A 16604-nucleotide genomic window follows, 5' to 3' on the forward strand; every position below is an offset into this window, starting at 1 on the left:
AGAAATTCTAACCACTGGACTACTATTTTATAATCCTATTCTTCTACAGGATTAGAAATAAAATAAAAAACATAAGCAAAATTGAAAAAAACACTACAGAATGTATATTATAGTCCTACTTCTGTTTAAGTAATCTTATGTGGCTAGAGACAGAATGCACATGTCTCCAAATATTAACGGTCACAATCTTTAAATTGGAGAGCTTCTATTTACACTCCCATGGCCTTTACAACTTCCTGATATTTTCTATTTGCCTTACATATATTTTCTATAATAACCATTTTGGGTGAAAAAGTTATAAACATACTTAAATTCATTCTAACTTATATCACAATTGTACAACAACACAACATTTAGGAAGGACTACAAAAGAATTCAATAATATTTTCAATAATAAATTGAATTCAATAAACTTCAAGACAACAAGGAATCTTTTGTCCTGTCTTTACTTTCTATGGGATCATCTGTAGCAAATCCTGGGAAGTCTCACTCTTAAGCCTGCCCAGCAGCATATTTGGTTTCAAAACCTTCATCCCATGAGTGAAAATACACCTAGGCTAAGGAAAGTACTTTAAATACTTGTAAGTCTACAAACAAAACAATTAAGAACTTAAAAACTTAAAAACTGTTTTAAGTACCAAGTCAAAAGTATTTCAGTATTTGTTCCTCTATACTGAGTAACAGTGAGGAGTGAGGCAGCTTTTAAGGGAGCAAATTAACGATCTTCAATTCCAAAGGGGCATGAGAATAAAACACTTCTAAATGTTAAACTCTCCTAAATTCATAAAGATCAGTTAAGTCCTATGTCCACCATTCATTTTATCCCACAATATAAATGGCTTCAATAAAATGCTAGTCATGAGTCCATGATGGGTAGACAGCAATAATGTGTAGATAGAAAAGAATGCAAATTTGCCCTATCTTTCTTTTTTCTTCTGCTTTTATGTTATTTATCTTCTATTTTCCAACTGGTTGGTAATCAATATAAGCTTTAAATATGAATACCTAGTAGCTTCATTGACAAGGCCATCAGGTTTTTCTTCAGTTAAATGCTGAACAAAACAAAATTTTTAAAAATTACTATAATACAACACAAAAATCTAACGTCAACACAAAGGATTTTATTTTAAAGCCACCTTTCTTGTCTTAATGAGACTTTAAGTTCCATTACGAAATACAAATCTACTGAAGACTTTTGGTTTAGTTAGTTACTACATATAATTGACTTAGAAGGCCATGAGGTACTTTTCCCCTCCGAAAGCAGCCCCTCTTTCAATACTATTTATATTCTGAAGTCATCTATGTTATAAGGGTTACCAGAGGTTGTCTTTTACAAATTCATGTTTTTAACCATGTCTCAACAGAGACTTCCTATCACAAGAAAAAGCTGGCTACTGAGAACTATAGAAAACTAGATTATATCAATACTTCACATTTTAAAGGGACTTTAATAGAATTATAAGTTATTTAATTTTTGAACCATTTTTAACTATTATAACCATGAGAATTATATAGCTGCCCTTACCCATCACAGAACACTGTACTTTTACAGATACCACCAGACTATCTTTTACTAAAAGCATGCTTGATAGAAGCAATGTGAACACTATTTAAAATCTTTTTATAAAGCTTTTTATTCCACATACAGCCAGTCTTATGGAGAATGCTACTTAATTATTACATCAGAGAATATGTAGAATTACCTACAAGTTACATCACATTTATTACACTAGCTTCACAATTCACGGGGAGGTAACTATTATGCTTAGAACTTAAAACACACTGATGATTATTTAATAGACTTGGTTAAGATTATAGAGGTGATTTTTTTCTTCTAAAAATTTAACAAATACTACTTAGGTGTGACAGAACCAAAATCATGACCGTGGCATAATCATTTCATTTTTAAAATACAATTTTATAAACTCAACCACATACTCACTCCCCAGTTACAGAGCTCACAGAACACAGAGTGTAATGCATCAGCAATACTTACTCCATGCCAAAAAGACCAAATTTAATATTCTTGCTTTCATAATTATTCATGCTTTCTTACTATTAACAAATCCACTCTGCAGGATAGCCTCTGCATTTAGAGGCTAAAGCTATCGGCAGGCCCTGGAACAGCCTACAAATGACTTGTAGTTAATATTCCCATGTGTTCATAAACACATGAATTTGTTATATGAAAAATGCTATACAACTTATAGTAACACATCTCTTTCCACTGAACAGTCTATCTACTAAAAATTATTGATCTGCCTCTGGACAATCCTACCCAACATTCTTTACAGCTGAAGTATTTTTCAAGACGCTTTATGGGAAGCTTCATCTGCATGTGTATCAACTGACGTATCTGTACTTTGTAACATGTAAAAAAGATATTAAAATTAAGGACTTTAAATTTTTCCAAATGTACTATAAAAAAACTTGGCAGTTTCACAAAGCAAAGGTTTGAGACATTTATGCAAGATAAAATTTCACTCAGAGTTAAATGGCACAGACCAAGACTTGATTACCTTTAGACAGATAGGACATATTAAATAAAAAATAACTTAAAACATCCCACAAATAAAAGTCTGCCAGTGGATACAACTTGATTACAAATGTATGTGATAACCATAGAAGAGATAAATGCCTTGCCTATGCACATAGGAAAGCTTTCTAAGTATAACAAGTACTAAGTAGACACTAACATTTCTGAGTATCAGCCCTATGTTTCCCTTAGGAAATTCCTACTTCCCAAACTAAGCTTAGCTAAGACAAAAACTTAAAAGTTATTTGGTCATAAGTCAGACTTCAATTTATAAAATAAGAACAAAAATGTAAATTTTGATGTTCTAATCTACCTTACAGGCATACAATTTAAAAGTTCTATAAAATTCAAAACAAAGATACCAATCTCCAAAGAATTTCTCTTCTTTGCTAGAAATCATAGCTTTTTAAAAATATATTTCAAAAATAGCAATAATAATTTGGGTACTAATGAACCCAACGAACCAACATATTTAAAAACTAAAGGTTCAAACTCCCAGTGAGACCTACACCAACTGCAGTAATAACAAAGAGGTGAGGTGATGGTCAATGGATACAGGTTCTAGTTTCTCAGGAGGAATAAATTCTGGAATTTATTCTAGAAAACTAATTCAGCATGGCAACTGTAATTAGGACTATGGGATGGAATGCTTGAAATTTGCCAAGTTATTGCACCTTATAAGCTAGCAAAAACTAGTAACTATGTCAGTAGATGGAGAAGGTAGTACTACGTGACTGTCCCACACTGTTTGCACAACATATACACAGACAGGTCAGGGTAGTAAATTGTATGCCTTAAATCTATATGATTTTTATTTGTGAGTTATGGCTCAATAAAGTTAGAGGAAACAAAGAAATGATTCAAAATAAATTATTACTACAGTCACAACTTCAAGAAGAGCTACGGGAGTTCTTTCCTGCAGAAATAAAGAAAAAATCAAGACCAAAGAAAATGAATCAAAATGGTCTAAAATTTCATTATCTGAGAAAGAACTGTGCTGACCACAGTGGAAACAAGTTCAATGTCAAAGATGTCAGATATCAGACAAAGAAAAAGGAGAGAAATAGCAGCATATATTTTTTTTTTCTGTTTTGTTTTTGTTCTTTACAAGGACTGACTGGTTAGAGATCTAATGTGGTTTCAGCTTTGAAAAAATGATATTGCATAATGTCAATCTATTTACTTTCCTGGCCTTTTCCAACCCAAACTGTTTTCTGACTGAATTGTTTCAACCGCTTGTGCAATACAACAGAAGACTCAAAAAGAAACCTCTTGCTTGACCTTTTATGTGTAAACTTCATTCGTTGATTCTATTGCATTCAATGCTGTCACATTTGTAGGACTAAAAAGAACAATGTCAGTGCCTAGATGTCAAGCCTGGAGAATAGAGAGCTGTCATTTTAAGTTGTCCAATTCTTCGGCCATGATTAAAAAATGAATATTTCAGATCAATGGGTGACAATCCCATTAGAGTGATCGCCTATGATATCAATTACCACTTCAGTTTCAATTTGGCTGGCTGGCCACAGGGTCCCATTTCTCAGCTTTACTTGTGATGGGCTGGCTCTGTGAAGCATGACACCCTTAAATTGCTGCCCATTATCCAACTGTCATTACTTGTACTGCCTCAGAATTCCCTGAATCACAAGCAGCTACTGAGGTCAAGCTTTGCAACCGGAGGAATTGGACAAGTTGGCAAATTCTTTATATAAAGGCAAAGTTATTTATCTGACATATGACTTGGAAAATCTAAAGTTTCCATTATCCTGACAGTATGTCAGTTTTGTGTAGGTATATTGATTTAATAATTTAAGAGGTTTTATCAAGGTGGCGAGGGGTTAAACATATACTACATTTGTATTATTCAGAACACTGCTTTCTTTGGGGGATCTTTATCATAAAAGATTCTATTTAATTCCTCTCTATATCCAACTCTAGATATAAAACTATTTCTATAAACATAAAACGCTAGTTTAACTTTGGATACAACATGCTAAATCTACACAAAAAAAAATAAAATAAAATGCCCTAGCTGCTGTCTTATGTACCCCAAATTTATGAATCAACTTATAGAGTAAATTAATTCAAATATGCCTTAAAAATGTTCAAAACAAGGAATTTGAAATTTTCGGATTGGTTTTGTTTTTTTCTATCTCCATTCACATTTTTAAAAAAATTTTTGAAAACAGTTATTAAGGTGACCTACAACTTATCTTTAAAAAGAAAATCAGTTAAGCAGGGTGTGGTGAACCTCATCTATAATCCTAGCACACAGGAAATCTAAGAAGGAGGATTATGAGTTTGAGGACATATCAAGTTCAGGATTGCATGAACTAAACAACAGACATCTCTCTCTCTCTCTCTCTCTCTCTCTCTCTCTCTCTCCCTCCCTCCCTCCCCCTCTCCCTCCCTCCCTCCCTCCCTCCCTCCCTCCCTCCCTCTCTGTCACACACACACACACACACACACACACACACACACACACACACACACACACGGCCATTGGATTTTTTTTTCTGGCCAGAACTCTATTTGCAATCTTCCTTTTATTCCTAGTGATACCCTTCTATGAATACTTCTACTAACTTTATAAAATGAACTAAGTTCTTAAAAGCTTATGGCTGCATAAAATATAGTACTTCCCAGGTTTGCAAGTGAACTGAGAAAAATTTTAAAGAAACAAACGTTGCAAAAGGCTTTGGAGAATAAAACTTGCCTCTATCCTAGCATCAGCCCTCTAGCCCACTATTTATAAATTTAAAGTCTAAGTTCTAGAACAGGATTCAAATATCTCAAATTAGGGTACAAGAATGGGGGTAGGAAGGGCCAGTAAAGTAGACTGACAGCCATTCAGACAAACCTGATAAATTTATTGAAGATTTGGAAGAAAGGCCAACATAAAAGTTAAGTTTAGATACCTCAAGGGACAAAATATTATACTAATTGTTAAACACTAAGTTTATACTCTCAGAAAAAGTTGTTTTTGTTTTCTGAGACAGGTTCTTACTCCATAGCACTGGCAGGCCCAGAATTCATTCACTATGTAGATCAAGCTGTCCTCTGACTCACTGACAGCCGCCTGTCCCTACCTCCCAATTTCTGAGACAAAAGCTGTATGCAATCATACCCAGCCTCTATGAAATTATAACTTTGTTCCTAATCCATACACCCAGATAGACCAGGCCTAGACAGCTGATACTAGGACAGAAGCCAGCTTTTCTCCAAAGCCTTTTGCAACATTTGTTTCTTTAAAATTTTTCTTAGTTCACTTGCAAACCTGGGAAGTACTGTTTTATTTTATGCAGCCATAAGCTTTTAAGACCTTAGTTCATCTTATAAACTGAGACAAACTTTAAAGACCTCAGCAGTTAGCAGAAGTATTCACAGAAGAGTATCACTTAATAGAGAGTATCTTCTTGTATGCACTAATTTTTATTTCTTCAAAATTAAATAAATCAGTATTTAGTTTTAAGAAAAACTAATGTATACTCTGTATTTTCTAACAGTTTATCACAAAACTAAGATTTCATATATTTTATTAAGCTGTTTTAATCTATAAAAACCAATATTGCGAATAGATTTTCGTGAGGAGTAACATATATCCAAACTTTATCCTGACTATGTAACCTTATAAAATATCATAGTAACTTCAATTTTTTATTACAACACCCAACCAGACTAAAATACATACTAAGTTTAAGAGCATTCAATAATAATAATAATAATAATAATAATATAGGTGCATACAAAGTGTATCTTGAAAAAGATTTTTCTTAAGAAAAGTTTAACAGAAACAGAAGATAATACAACCAACCCCTCATTCCTACTAATTGACAATTAGCAAGTTATATTTGCTCAACTTACTTTTAATCCATATTTTGAATCTACAACAGTTATGATGCCTATAAAGAAATAAACATATTAGCCACTCTTTAAAGTTATCAGTACTATGCAATCTATATTTGAAAAATTAAAACATCCTTCAGTTCACAAATGTTATTCAATAAAATATTTTTTCTCTAACCAATGTAGCAATTTAACTTAACCTCAGGAATAAGCAATATGTTTGAAATATATACTAGTCTACGGCCATACCACCCTGAACGCGCCCGATCTCGTCTGAAATATATACTAAATGACTAGCTCTGTTTCTAAGAAACTAGAAAATTTATAAAATAAAAATTTAAAATTAAGTCAACAATAAAATAAAAATTCTTTGGTGCTTCAAATCCAAAATAAAACAAATTCCATAATACACAGTGAAGAAAAATTATACAAGGCAGATTATTTTTATTTTTACAATCAAAATGAGGCTTTTCTAAATAAATTATTGTTTAAAGAATCCGAGGCATCTTAGGATATTATGTTCCTCACCTCGGCTAATACACCTAGCTCACAAGAACAAAGCATCAGGGCAAGTGCCTACGGTCTCAGAAGATCGATTAGCTCAGCATTCTGAATGCATGTCAAATCATTTTTAAAAATAACAGCAGAATCTGATGATGTCTATGAAATTCAACAAGCTACATGCTATATATATTACTTCTCAATGAAACACAGCTTCAATGATTCTTATCCTACAGTCTACATGATTGGTTTAAAGAGACAGGAGACAACAGGGGAAAGTGAATATAGTTGCCACACAAGTTTATAAATGTATACAGACTGACAAGAGTTAAGTTGTATATGTGTATATGTTTAGAAGCATTCTTATATTTTTGGTTGTGAGCCTGAGCCATATCTCCAACCCATTTAGAAGCATTCTGAATTCTTATTTTCGAGGAGAAGTGAAGGCAGAGAAGGACAGATCACTCTTTGCATCATCTTCCTGTCTGCCTACAACGCACTAGCATCCCCATAGCACGCCATGGCTACAGAGCACATAGGCAGTCTGCCCCACATAACCTAAAGGACAGCCTCAGTAGAAGTCCTGAATCAGAGATGCTATCACAGCTAACCATCTGGATTATTGCTTTCTAGGACTTTAGAATCCCTATGAACAAAACTTGATTCATCAAAAGCTAAACAATTTGAAAAGAACAATGGTATAGGAATTAAAACTATAACGTAAACAAAATGAGCAGAACCATAAAATAAATATGATTTTCAAAGAAACGATTTTAACTTACCATCAAGATAAATATCACTTCCTAACTCAGCATCAACCCAAAACATAGAAGCCACTGCACCTGAAAATACATAGTATAATAATATCCATCAAATAAAGTCTTTCTTCAAATTGCAGAACACGGTTTTATCTGTGTTAATGTTCACCAGTGGAATCAGATGTTCACACACACAAAAACTAACCTATACTTCAGTCTTCTCATGGGAATTGCAGTGAGAGGACGTTTCAAGATCTACAGATCATTCTACTCTTCTCCCTGTTTCTAAATACAGTAAACTCTTAACACTCATTAAACATAATGTTCTTATTGATGCCAAAACAATGTACTCATCAATACTGTGCAATAGTTTGGACACAATAGCTGAATACATAGAGGACATTTTTTTCTCATTTTCTGAATATGATTATCATATAATTCACAAATAGTAAATCCCTCCCAAGGAAAAGCAAATAAAATATATTAACTCCAAAAATCACTTGCAAAAGTGATTTTCCAAAAATCACAATAAATCACTTATAATCTTTATAAAAGAAAAGACAAGAAAAATTATAAGTTCTCTGGTGGTACTCATTCATCATCATATATCGACTTAGTGCTGAACATAAAATTATTATTCTTAAAAAACTATTTCTAAGAAAAAATTAAAACTTGTTTTTGACAGGAACTGGTTTAACACAAACCACACATCCTGATTAGTGTGCTGCAGTACAAGAAAAGGAAATGGACGGCAAGGGAAAGTATTTGACTTTTGAAACCATTACCATCCCAGTTAGTGATGGTGCTGTCTAGAAGAATGAACGCAGGGGCAAACAAGGAGAACTGAACTCATTGCACTGTCTAAAGCTGTCTACCTACTCTGACAAGATGTGGTTCCCCTAAGCATCACTCTGTGTCAACAGTGAAACACCTGTCAGCTGTTTACAGTGATTACTCATGCAAGACACAGCAAGGGCCACAAGATCTAATGGTTTCCTGATACCTATTGATTTTTTCCCAAAAACTTAATAGTTTTCCAATTTGACTGAAATAGGATTTGTGAGTAACAGGAGCAGAATCAATGTCTGTCCTCTTCAAGGAAATTACTTTACCATGACAATTATTTAGCTAAGAACTGGAGAGTGTCAATCTCCTAAGTGAGAAACAACTGAATTGCCAATAAGAATTATTTCCACTTTCTTGGCTAAAAACATGGTTTTAATTAATAAAGGAGAAAAGAGAAAATCTACTGCATCATGACACCAAACAGTGATACAAAAAATTATTAATTTCTTCACAAATACATAGGTATGTTAACATCATAGTTTTATAACTTTAGAAACTAATTTCTTTTTATTCAAGTAAATGGCTTTAAGTTTTAATTTTTACCAAGATGAATTGTCAATTTATACAGGAGTTTTTATTTTAAACGTTACTCCCATGTAATACAATCCTTACAGGATACACAAGAACCATCTGTAGGTTCACAGAAGTAGCAAAGATGATAGAATGGAGTATGAGACTCTTCTCCCAAGGACTATTAGGTGATGTCTGAAGACAATCTCAGCTGCCTCTAGAAATATGCTACTGGCATCTAGTAGGTAGAGGCTAGGGATGCTGTTATACACTCTATAATGCTCAAGATAGCGCCCCTCACAGAAGATAACTGGACAATCTATAATTTGTGTCAAGGCTGAGAAATTCTGAACTACATTACAGAATCTTCCTTCTTCAAAACCCAATTAAACAAATTTTTTTAAAAAAATTTACATGTCAAAATTTTATCAGAACAACCAAATAATAAGAAAATATCAGATTCCTAACCATAAATTTTATTATAAGAGTAATAGCCAAAATTAGAAACAAAGTTTCTATGGGACTGTGATAGTTTGAATAAGAAGGGCCCCACAGACTCATATATTTGATTGCTTGGTCATTAGGGAATGGTGTTACTTATCAGGAATCAGGAAGTGTAGTCTTGCTGGAGTAGGTGTGGCCTTGCTAGAGGAGCATGTCACAGGGGGTGACCTTCAGGGTTTCAAAAGCTCAAATCAGATCTTTCCTGCTGCCTTTGGATCTGGATATAGAACCCTCAGCTACCATTATCTGCCTGTGTGCTGCTACGGTCCCCACCATGAGGATAATGGACTAAACTCTGACCAAGTCTCAGTTAAGCGCTTTCCTTTCTAACAGTAGTGGTGGTCAAAGTGTCTCCACAGCAACAGAACGAAAGACAGTGACTTACTGTGGTCCTTCCCTAACTCAACTCCCACCTCCAAAAAGAGGATACAGAAGAATAGATTACAAAACCCTACTACTTTAACAGAAATAACTCTGTGGGGCGGCAGGCAGTGAAAGGTACCCTGATTCCTGTTCGAAATAGGTCGAATCCCTGGGAAACCCTAAAAGGAACGGCGGGTGCATTCCCATTCTCCCAGAATATCAGGGCCTCACGTAGCTGTGACCCCAAAGATCCCTGTAGAGAGGTTTGAGACAGACTAGTCATGTAGGGCAATGCCTTGAGCCTCTCCTCCATAGGCAAGGAAGGACATGACCACAGGTTACATAGGCTCAAGACAGATCAGTTGCAGAGGACAATGCCCCAAAACCCCTCCTCCACAGGTGAGGATGTGACCATAGGTCACGTAGGCTCAAGTCAGTTCAAACACAGAAGCAGGACCACACCTCCAAATATGTAGATGAGGTCTTCCTAGGCTCTCAGGCCAAACCAATAGCAAGTACCTGCTGCCAGACCCCGACCCGTCCAAAAACTGTATTTAAGGGTCGTGTACAGGATTAAAGGTGTGCGGGAATTATTCTATCGTCTGAGAGCTTCCGTCATAAGAGCTGTAACACTGCTGCTTGGGGAAGAGATCTGCTCTCCCTGAAATCGCCTCCAGATGCTCCCCTGCACCCCTTGGCCAGCTAGTTCAGTCTCCGGCTGGCTGAGCCTGCAGCGGCAGTGGTGCAAGGGGGAAAGACCAGCAGCAGGGGGCAGCAGAAGCAGTCCCCCCATCCCTGCCTGAGTTCTCTCCCCCTCACCGGAAACCACACACCTAGTCCAGTGAGAGATCTGTGAAAGAGCACCTCGGCACCAGAGCCCTACATAACTCCTCAAAAGACAAGACACTGAACTAACTGCAAAGTAATGAAGGGGAAAGTCAATGATAACAACAAATATTTCAAGAATAACTTTTTTTTTATAAAGTCACTTCTATAGTTGGGGGGATTTGCTTTGTAGGACTGAGAGGATAAGGAGTGAGATTTCTGAGGTCTGAAGATGCCCACAGCAGCAATAATTGACTATGTACTACTAGGTTAGTGGAGCAACCCAAGACAGCCGTACTAGGGATTTGTGGGCAGAAACTAACAGCCATTGTATCTCATCTATCTGTCTGTCACCAGTTGCCACAGCTTCCCTCCTCTCGTGTCCCAGTAATATCCAGCTTTCAAACTGGTGCTCAAGAAAACATGTTTGGGTAAGATACTGACGCTATTAAGGGGAATTCCTCATCAATGCACACAGGTAAAGGAAAGTCCTCTGACTTTCCTACACCAGGCACAAATGCATGTATGTGATTACAGCAGAGGAAAATAAATACAGATAAATGTCAGGAAGGGAAAGGAAGGAGCAATTTAGTAGGACAGACAAATGGCAAGGGATTCTTCAAGGAAACATAGTCTAAGGCACCAAATAAAAGTTTGAGGTAGCTCTTCATAGCAAAGAACTTGAAAGCAACAATACTACACAAAACAAGCTTGAACACAAGAAAAGAGTAGAGTAATATAAAAGGAGGATTTGCACTTTGGAATAATTAAACAGCATCACTGCTTAACCGATACATGTGCTTACAATAATAGTGAATGGATAAACAAGTATGGGGATTAGTAACATAAGGAAATGAAGGTTCCTCAGAGTAAACGCAGCTGCAATGATACACCAGAACAATTAAAACAGGGTTAAGGGCATAGGGCATAGCTTAGCAGCAGAGCACATACCTAGCACGTGCAAGGTACTAAAAAACAGTAAAAAGAAAATTAGAGGCCAGTGAGATGGCCTAGTCGGCAAGGGTGCACACTGCCAAACCCGATACCTTCAGCTCAAGTTCCAGGACCCACATGGTAAAGAGAGAAAGCCGTCCAGCATGGTGGAGAAAGAGAGCTGAGTCCTACAGGTTCTCCTCTGAACTCCACACTTACCACAGCATACAAATTCATATTCATGCTCACTTATTCATATTCATTCATTTTCTATTATCCTCTTCCTCCCTCATCCCCTCTAGCCAACTTTCCTTATAAATAGATAAACAAATTAATATAATTTTAAAAAGAAAAATAGACTAAACAACCAAAATAAAATTCATTATGGAAATTCTGTATTAGAACAGAATAATTTCAAATGAAAATGTCCTCAAATAAAGCTTACAAAAAAATTGCTAAAAATCAAACCAAGTTTCTACACTTTCACTAGATCACAATTATTTGGGACCTGATTCTAGTAACATTTGATGTATTATACAAACATTTGGGACCTAATTATTTTTAAGTGACCATTGTTGCCCTACTTGATCTCAAGAGAATCCATGTCAAGCAGCTCACGACCACCTATAACTCCAGTCCCAGGGGATTTAACACCCACTTCTGGCTTCTTTGGTCACTGAACACATATGATACTGAACACATATGATACACGCACATACATACAGATAAAATAAATGTCTACCAAAAATCATAACTCATTCCTACCAACGACTCCAAATCAATTGGTAAACTTTAAATCCTATTAATAGCTTAAACGTCTCAAGCATACACTGATGACTGTCCTGTGAGGCAAGCTAGAATTTCTCTTCCTTGGAACAACAACAAAAATTAAATCCAGAGTACAGTTCTAGGGCTGGCGAAATGGCTTGACAGGTAAAGGACTTGCTGTGCAAACGTAAAGACTAGATCCAAAATGTTCGCAGAAAAGCTAGGTAAGCATGACTACCTACATGTAATTCCATTGGTGAAGTAAATAAACAGAAGCCAGAAACAGGGATCCCTGGAATGAGGTGGCCAGCCAGACCAGCCAAAGTGACAAACTCACTTCACTGAGAGACCCTGCTTCATCAATACATAAGAAAGAAGGCAACTGAAGATGTGTCAACCTCGAGTCTCTTCGTGAACAGGCACACACATGAGCCCCACACATTTGAACATGCATGAACACACTCCACACAAACATGTGTAAAAAATACCTATTTCAAATATTTCTCTAAGGTCTCAAAGAAGTATTTATTGGTGTTTAATAATGTCATTTCTTACCAGGATCTGCTAGCCCAGTGGTCTCTAAGAGTATGTAATCAAACTTGCCCTTCTTCTGCATCAGATTCTCTATAGCTTTAAGGCCATTGTCCCTGGAAAATACCAAAAACACAGTAATAACTAATAACTAAACATTTTTAAATCTAAAATATCTGAAAATATAGTCAACAATACAACACAAAAATACTCTCAAGTACATACAAATTTAAATTCTAATAAAATGTCCAATACTTAACAAGAAAAAAAACAGGTGCAAATACAGATAGAAATGATATAATAAGTTAATACTTTATTATGAGAAAAAGCAAGACAATAGCTAACAGAAGTCAGTATTTATTTTACAGCTTTAGTAGTTCAATAAGGAAAATGATTAAATTGAAATTAGAGAAATGTCATTACTTACTATTTAACTCTAGTCTGAATTAGGATACAACATAATTTCTTAGAGAGAGAGAGAGAGAGAGAGAGAGAGAGAGAGAGAGAGAGAATATATCTAACTATGCAGCTGAGCCTGGCCTGGAACTGTCAATCTCCTGCTTCCACCCCCCAAACTGTGGCATTATAGGCTTTTATTACCAATTTTTCATTCTTATAATACCAAAAGTAAGGCCAAACACTGAATGTGTTGCCTTTTGGTTAAGAAAGACTTTATAACTACTTCCTCTTTCCAAAAAGTTTGACTCAGTGTCAAACATCTAAGATCATAAATAACAGGAGAAACAATTCGCTATTGTATAGAAAAATCAATAGGACAAGTAGTAACTGTGATAATTTATCCAAGAGTTTATTTTATCAAATGATTTATCTGAGTTGCTGTTGTCCATCAGGTACTCTTCTAGGACTTATGGCAGTTTAGTAAACAAAATAGACACTGCCCCTGGAAATGTATGCTGAGACATGTTTTTTCTCTCTGTTTCTATGCTCTTACTAGGATTTGAACACAGGGCCACACACATGCTAAGCAAGTCTGCTACGACTTAGCTACAGTCCCAATCTTCTTTTTACTTTTCTGGTTGTTGCAGGATCTCACTAAGTTCCCCAGGCTAGCTTTCACTCACTTGGTAGCCCAGGTAGGCCTTGAATTTAGAATCCTCCTGTATCAGCCTCTCGAGTAACTCAGATTACAACTCTGCCATCAGTCTTGGCTGGTTCTTTCCTCTTTCTTACATGCTTGTATGTATCAGCATGTGTAGTGACATGTAAATTCACATGTGTACATAGAAGACAGATACCAATGTTGGGTATCTTTCTACCTTATTTTTTTTCTGACAAGGTCTCTCACTTGTACTTGGAGCTTACCAATCAGCTTTCATCCCTGCCAGACCAGGGATCTCCAGGGATCTACCAGTCCCAGCCTACCCAGCATTGGGTAACTCACACTACCATCCTTGGCTTTCCATGTTGGTACTGGGGTTTTAAACTCAGGTCCTCAAGCTTGTGTGGAAGCACTTTACCCACAGAGACATCTCACAGCCCATGATTATTCTCTCTTTTATTTTAAAAAGGTTGAATGCCTAGAGGCTGGAGAGATGGCTCAGTGGGTAGGAGCAATTGCTGGTCTTCCAGAGAAACAGAGTTAAAGTCATACCACCAAGCTAGTGGCTTACGACTTTCTGTAACTCTAATTTCAAGGCATTTGGTGCTCTCTTTGGACTGTGGGCACCATTCATGAATGTGGTACACAGGCATACATATATGCAGGCAGATATAAAAATAAAAATTTTAAGGAAAAAAAGGAGGTTGAATACTTGGAAATAAGACTGATGATGCATTAAACTCAGAATAATCTTTCTTTATATAGAAAATATGACACTGAAAATAAGTTTTAAAATTCCAAGGAAAAAATAGAAACATTAGAACAAATGGAAAATAGCAAGAAACAAAGAAGATACAATCTAATAAATTTATATCCTACCCAAAAATACAATGGTACATGCTATATAAGTAAATTCAGTTAAATTTATAAAGGAAAATCGAAGCTGGAAATATAATCAGCAGACATCTTAAGTCAGCCAACAGGCACATAGTAAACCCACTCCTTACTTGACCGAACAGCAGAGGCAACCGTTTCTAAGTTCCAGCCATTCTTCATAGAGTTCTCCTCCTTGACTGACAGCTAAGGATTTCTCTACTGCACTCCCTAGAAATATAAAGAGACAGTTTTTATATTATGTTCACTAGCTAAAACAAAAAACAAACAAACAATAAAACCAAGGAAGTTCAGAAATAGTTCTGAACAGAAAATTATAACACAGAAACTATAGCTTAGAACATGTATTCTTTCATAGCTCTAAACAATCAATAAAACTTCACATTTTACTAATGGCTTAAAAGTCTCATGAAGTACATTGATGACTCTTCTGTGGTGCAGGCCAGAATCCCTCTTCTTTCAAACAAAATCAAACCCAAAGTAAGTATTTAATTCAGTAAATATTTAAATTATGGTATGCTAGATGATTTCAACTTTTCTTTCTATAAAACTTAAATAGAGCCAGGCACGATATATATACCTGTAATCCAACACTGAGGAGTCGGAGGCAGAAGGATCTGCAGTTTAAGATACAACTGTGCCACATCAGCCTAGGCTGATCAGTGAGACCTGATCTCAGGACTGTAAGACAAGAGCTGAACAATCTGAGGTTCAGTGGTTAAGAGCATCTGCTGCTCTTGCAGAGCACCGGAGTTCAGTTCCCAGAACCACACTCAACAGTGGATGGCTCACATCTACCTGGAACTCCAGCTCCAGGGGAGTCAAGGTCTACTTAAGGCCTCCAAGGGCCTGCACACACAAACACACACGTGTACACAGAACTAAAAATACCTTTAAAAATTAAATGAATAGAGGCTGAAGAGAGGGCTCAGGGGATAAGAACACTTGTTGGTCTTACAGAGGACCTGGGTTTGATTCTCAGCACTGATATGGCAGCTCGTAACTGGCTATAACTCTAGTTCCAGGGGACCTAACACCGTCTTCTGACCTCCATAGGCAGCAGGCATTCACGTGGTATGTAAACAGACATACAGGCAAAACCACTTATTTACATAAAATATATTAAACAAATAATTTAAGTTCTAGGAAGACGATAAATATGTCTCCATCCTCCTTAGGACTCTCACTTGCTCAGTCCCATTTTTTAATAAAGGAACTACCCTGAAAACATTTTTCTTCTCATCTACTGTCCACTTTCTAATTATACTGAGACGCTGAGTCCTTTGAGATTTACGTTCTTTTCTTGTGAGGCTGTTTCTCTTTTAATTCCATACTAAATCGGTGGTTCCTGTTCTAAGGTTGTTCAGGATTCTAAATATTCATTAAGACTCTGCTTCATTCCCACAAAGGTTTTTGGCTAAAGTATCATGTAGCAATTTAAAAATTAAACTTTTATTCAATTAAAAAGTCTTATAGTAAGGTTTACCTGGGAAATAAAATACACATGAGATGTTTATCATAAGAATGATTTTAGATGTTTTACATACAATGTACCAATGCCAGGGAAAAGTTTTAAAGACCAAACAAAACAAAAACATGTATTTTCTATTCATGCTTTAGTTGGCTGATGATAGAGTATTATATAATACTAAGCTATACAAAACATTAATAAAGGAAGTTCTGGAGATGTTGCAAAAGTCAAAAACCATAAAAACTACAAAATAAAGAA

General features: G+C 35.9%; 1 protein-coding gene across 11 annotated transcripts in view; it reads right to left on the reverse strand.

Annotated features, from left to right (window-relative positions):
- The window catches only part of Zng1a (Zn regulated GTPase metalloprotein activator 1A), a 44664-nt gene that overhangs the window by 21699 nt on the left and 6361 nt on the right, over positions 1-16604 (reverse strand). For 10 of the 11 annotated variants that reach the window (XR_010057544.1, XR_010057529.1, XM_039086091.2 and 7 more), the window contains exons 3-7: positions 14989-15085; positions 12946-13037; positions 7666-7725; positions 6401-6438; positions 1006-1052 (exon numbers count right to left, since the gene is read on the reverse strand). Coding sequence is in view for 9 of the 11 variants with exons in the window: in XM_006231193.5 (XP_006231255.1) it covers positions 1006-1052; positions 6401-6438; positions 7666-7725; positions 12946-13037; positions 14989-15085 (334 nt within the window). In the remaining 2 variants the exon portion in view is untranslated. The remainder of the gene's footprint in view (positions 1-1005; positions 1053-6400; positions 6439-7665; positions 7726-12945; positions 13038-14988; positions 15086-16604) is intronic. The other variant, XM_063273586.1, reaches the window with a different exon arrangement.

Source organism: Rattus norvegicus, chromosome 1 (assembly GCF_036323735.1).
Source record: "Rattus norvegicus strain BN/NHsdMcwi chromosome 1, GRCr8, whole genome shotgun sequence".
Lineage (NCBI taxonomy): Eukaryota > Metazoa > Chordata > Mammalia > Rodentia > Muridae > Rattus > Rattus norvegicus.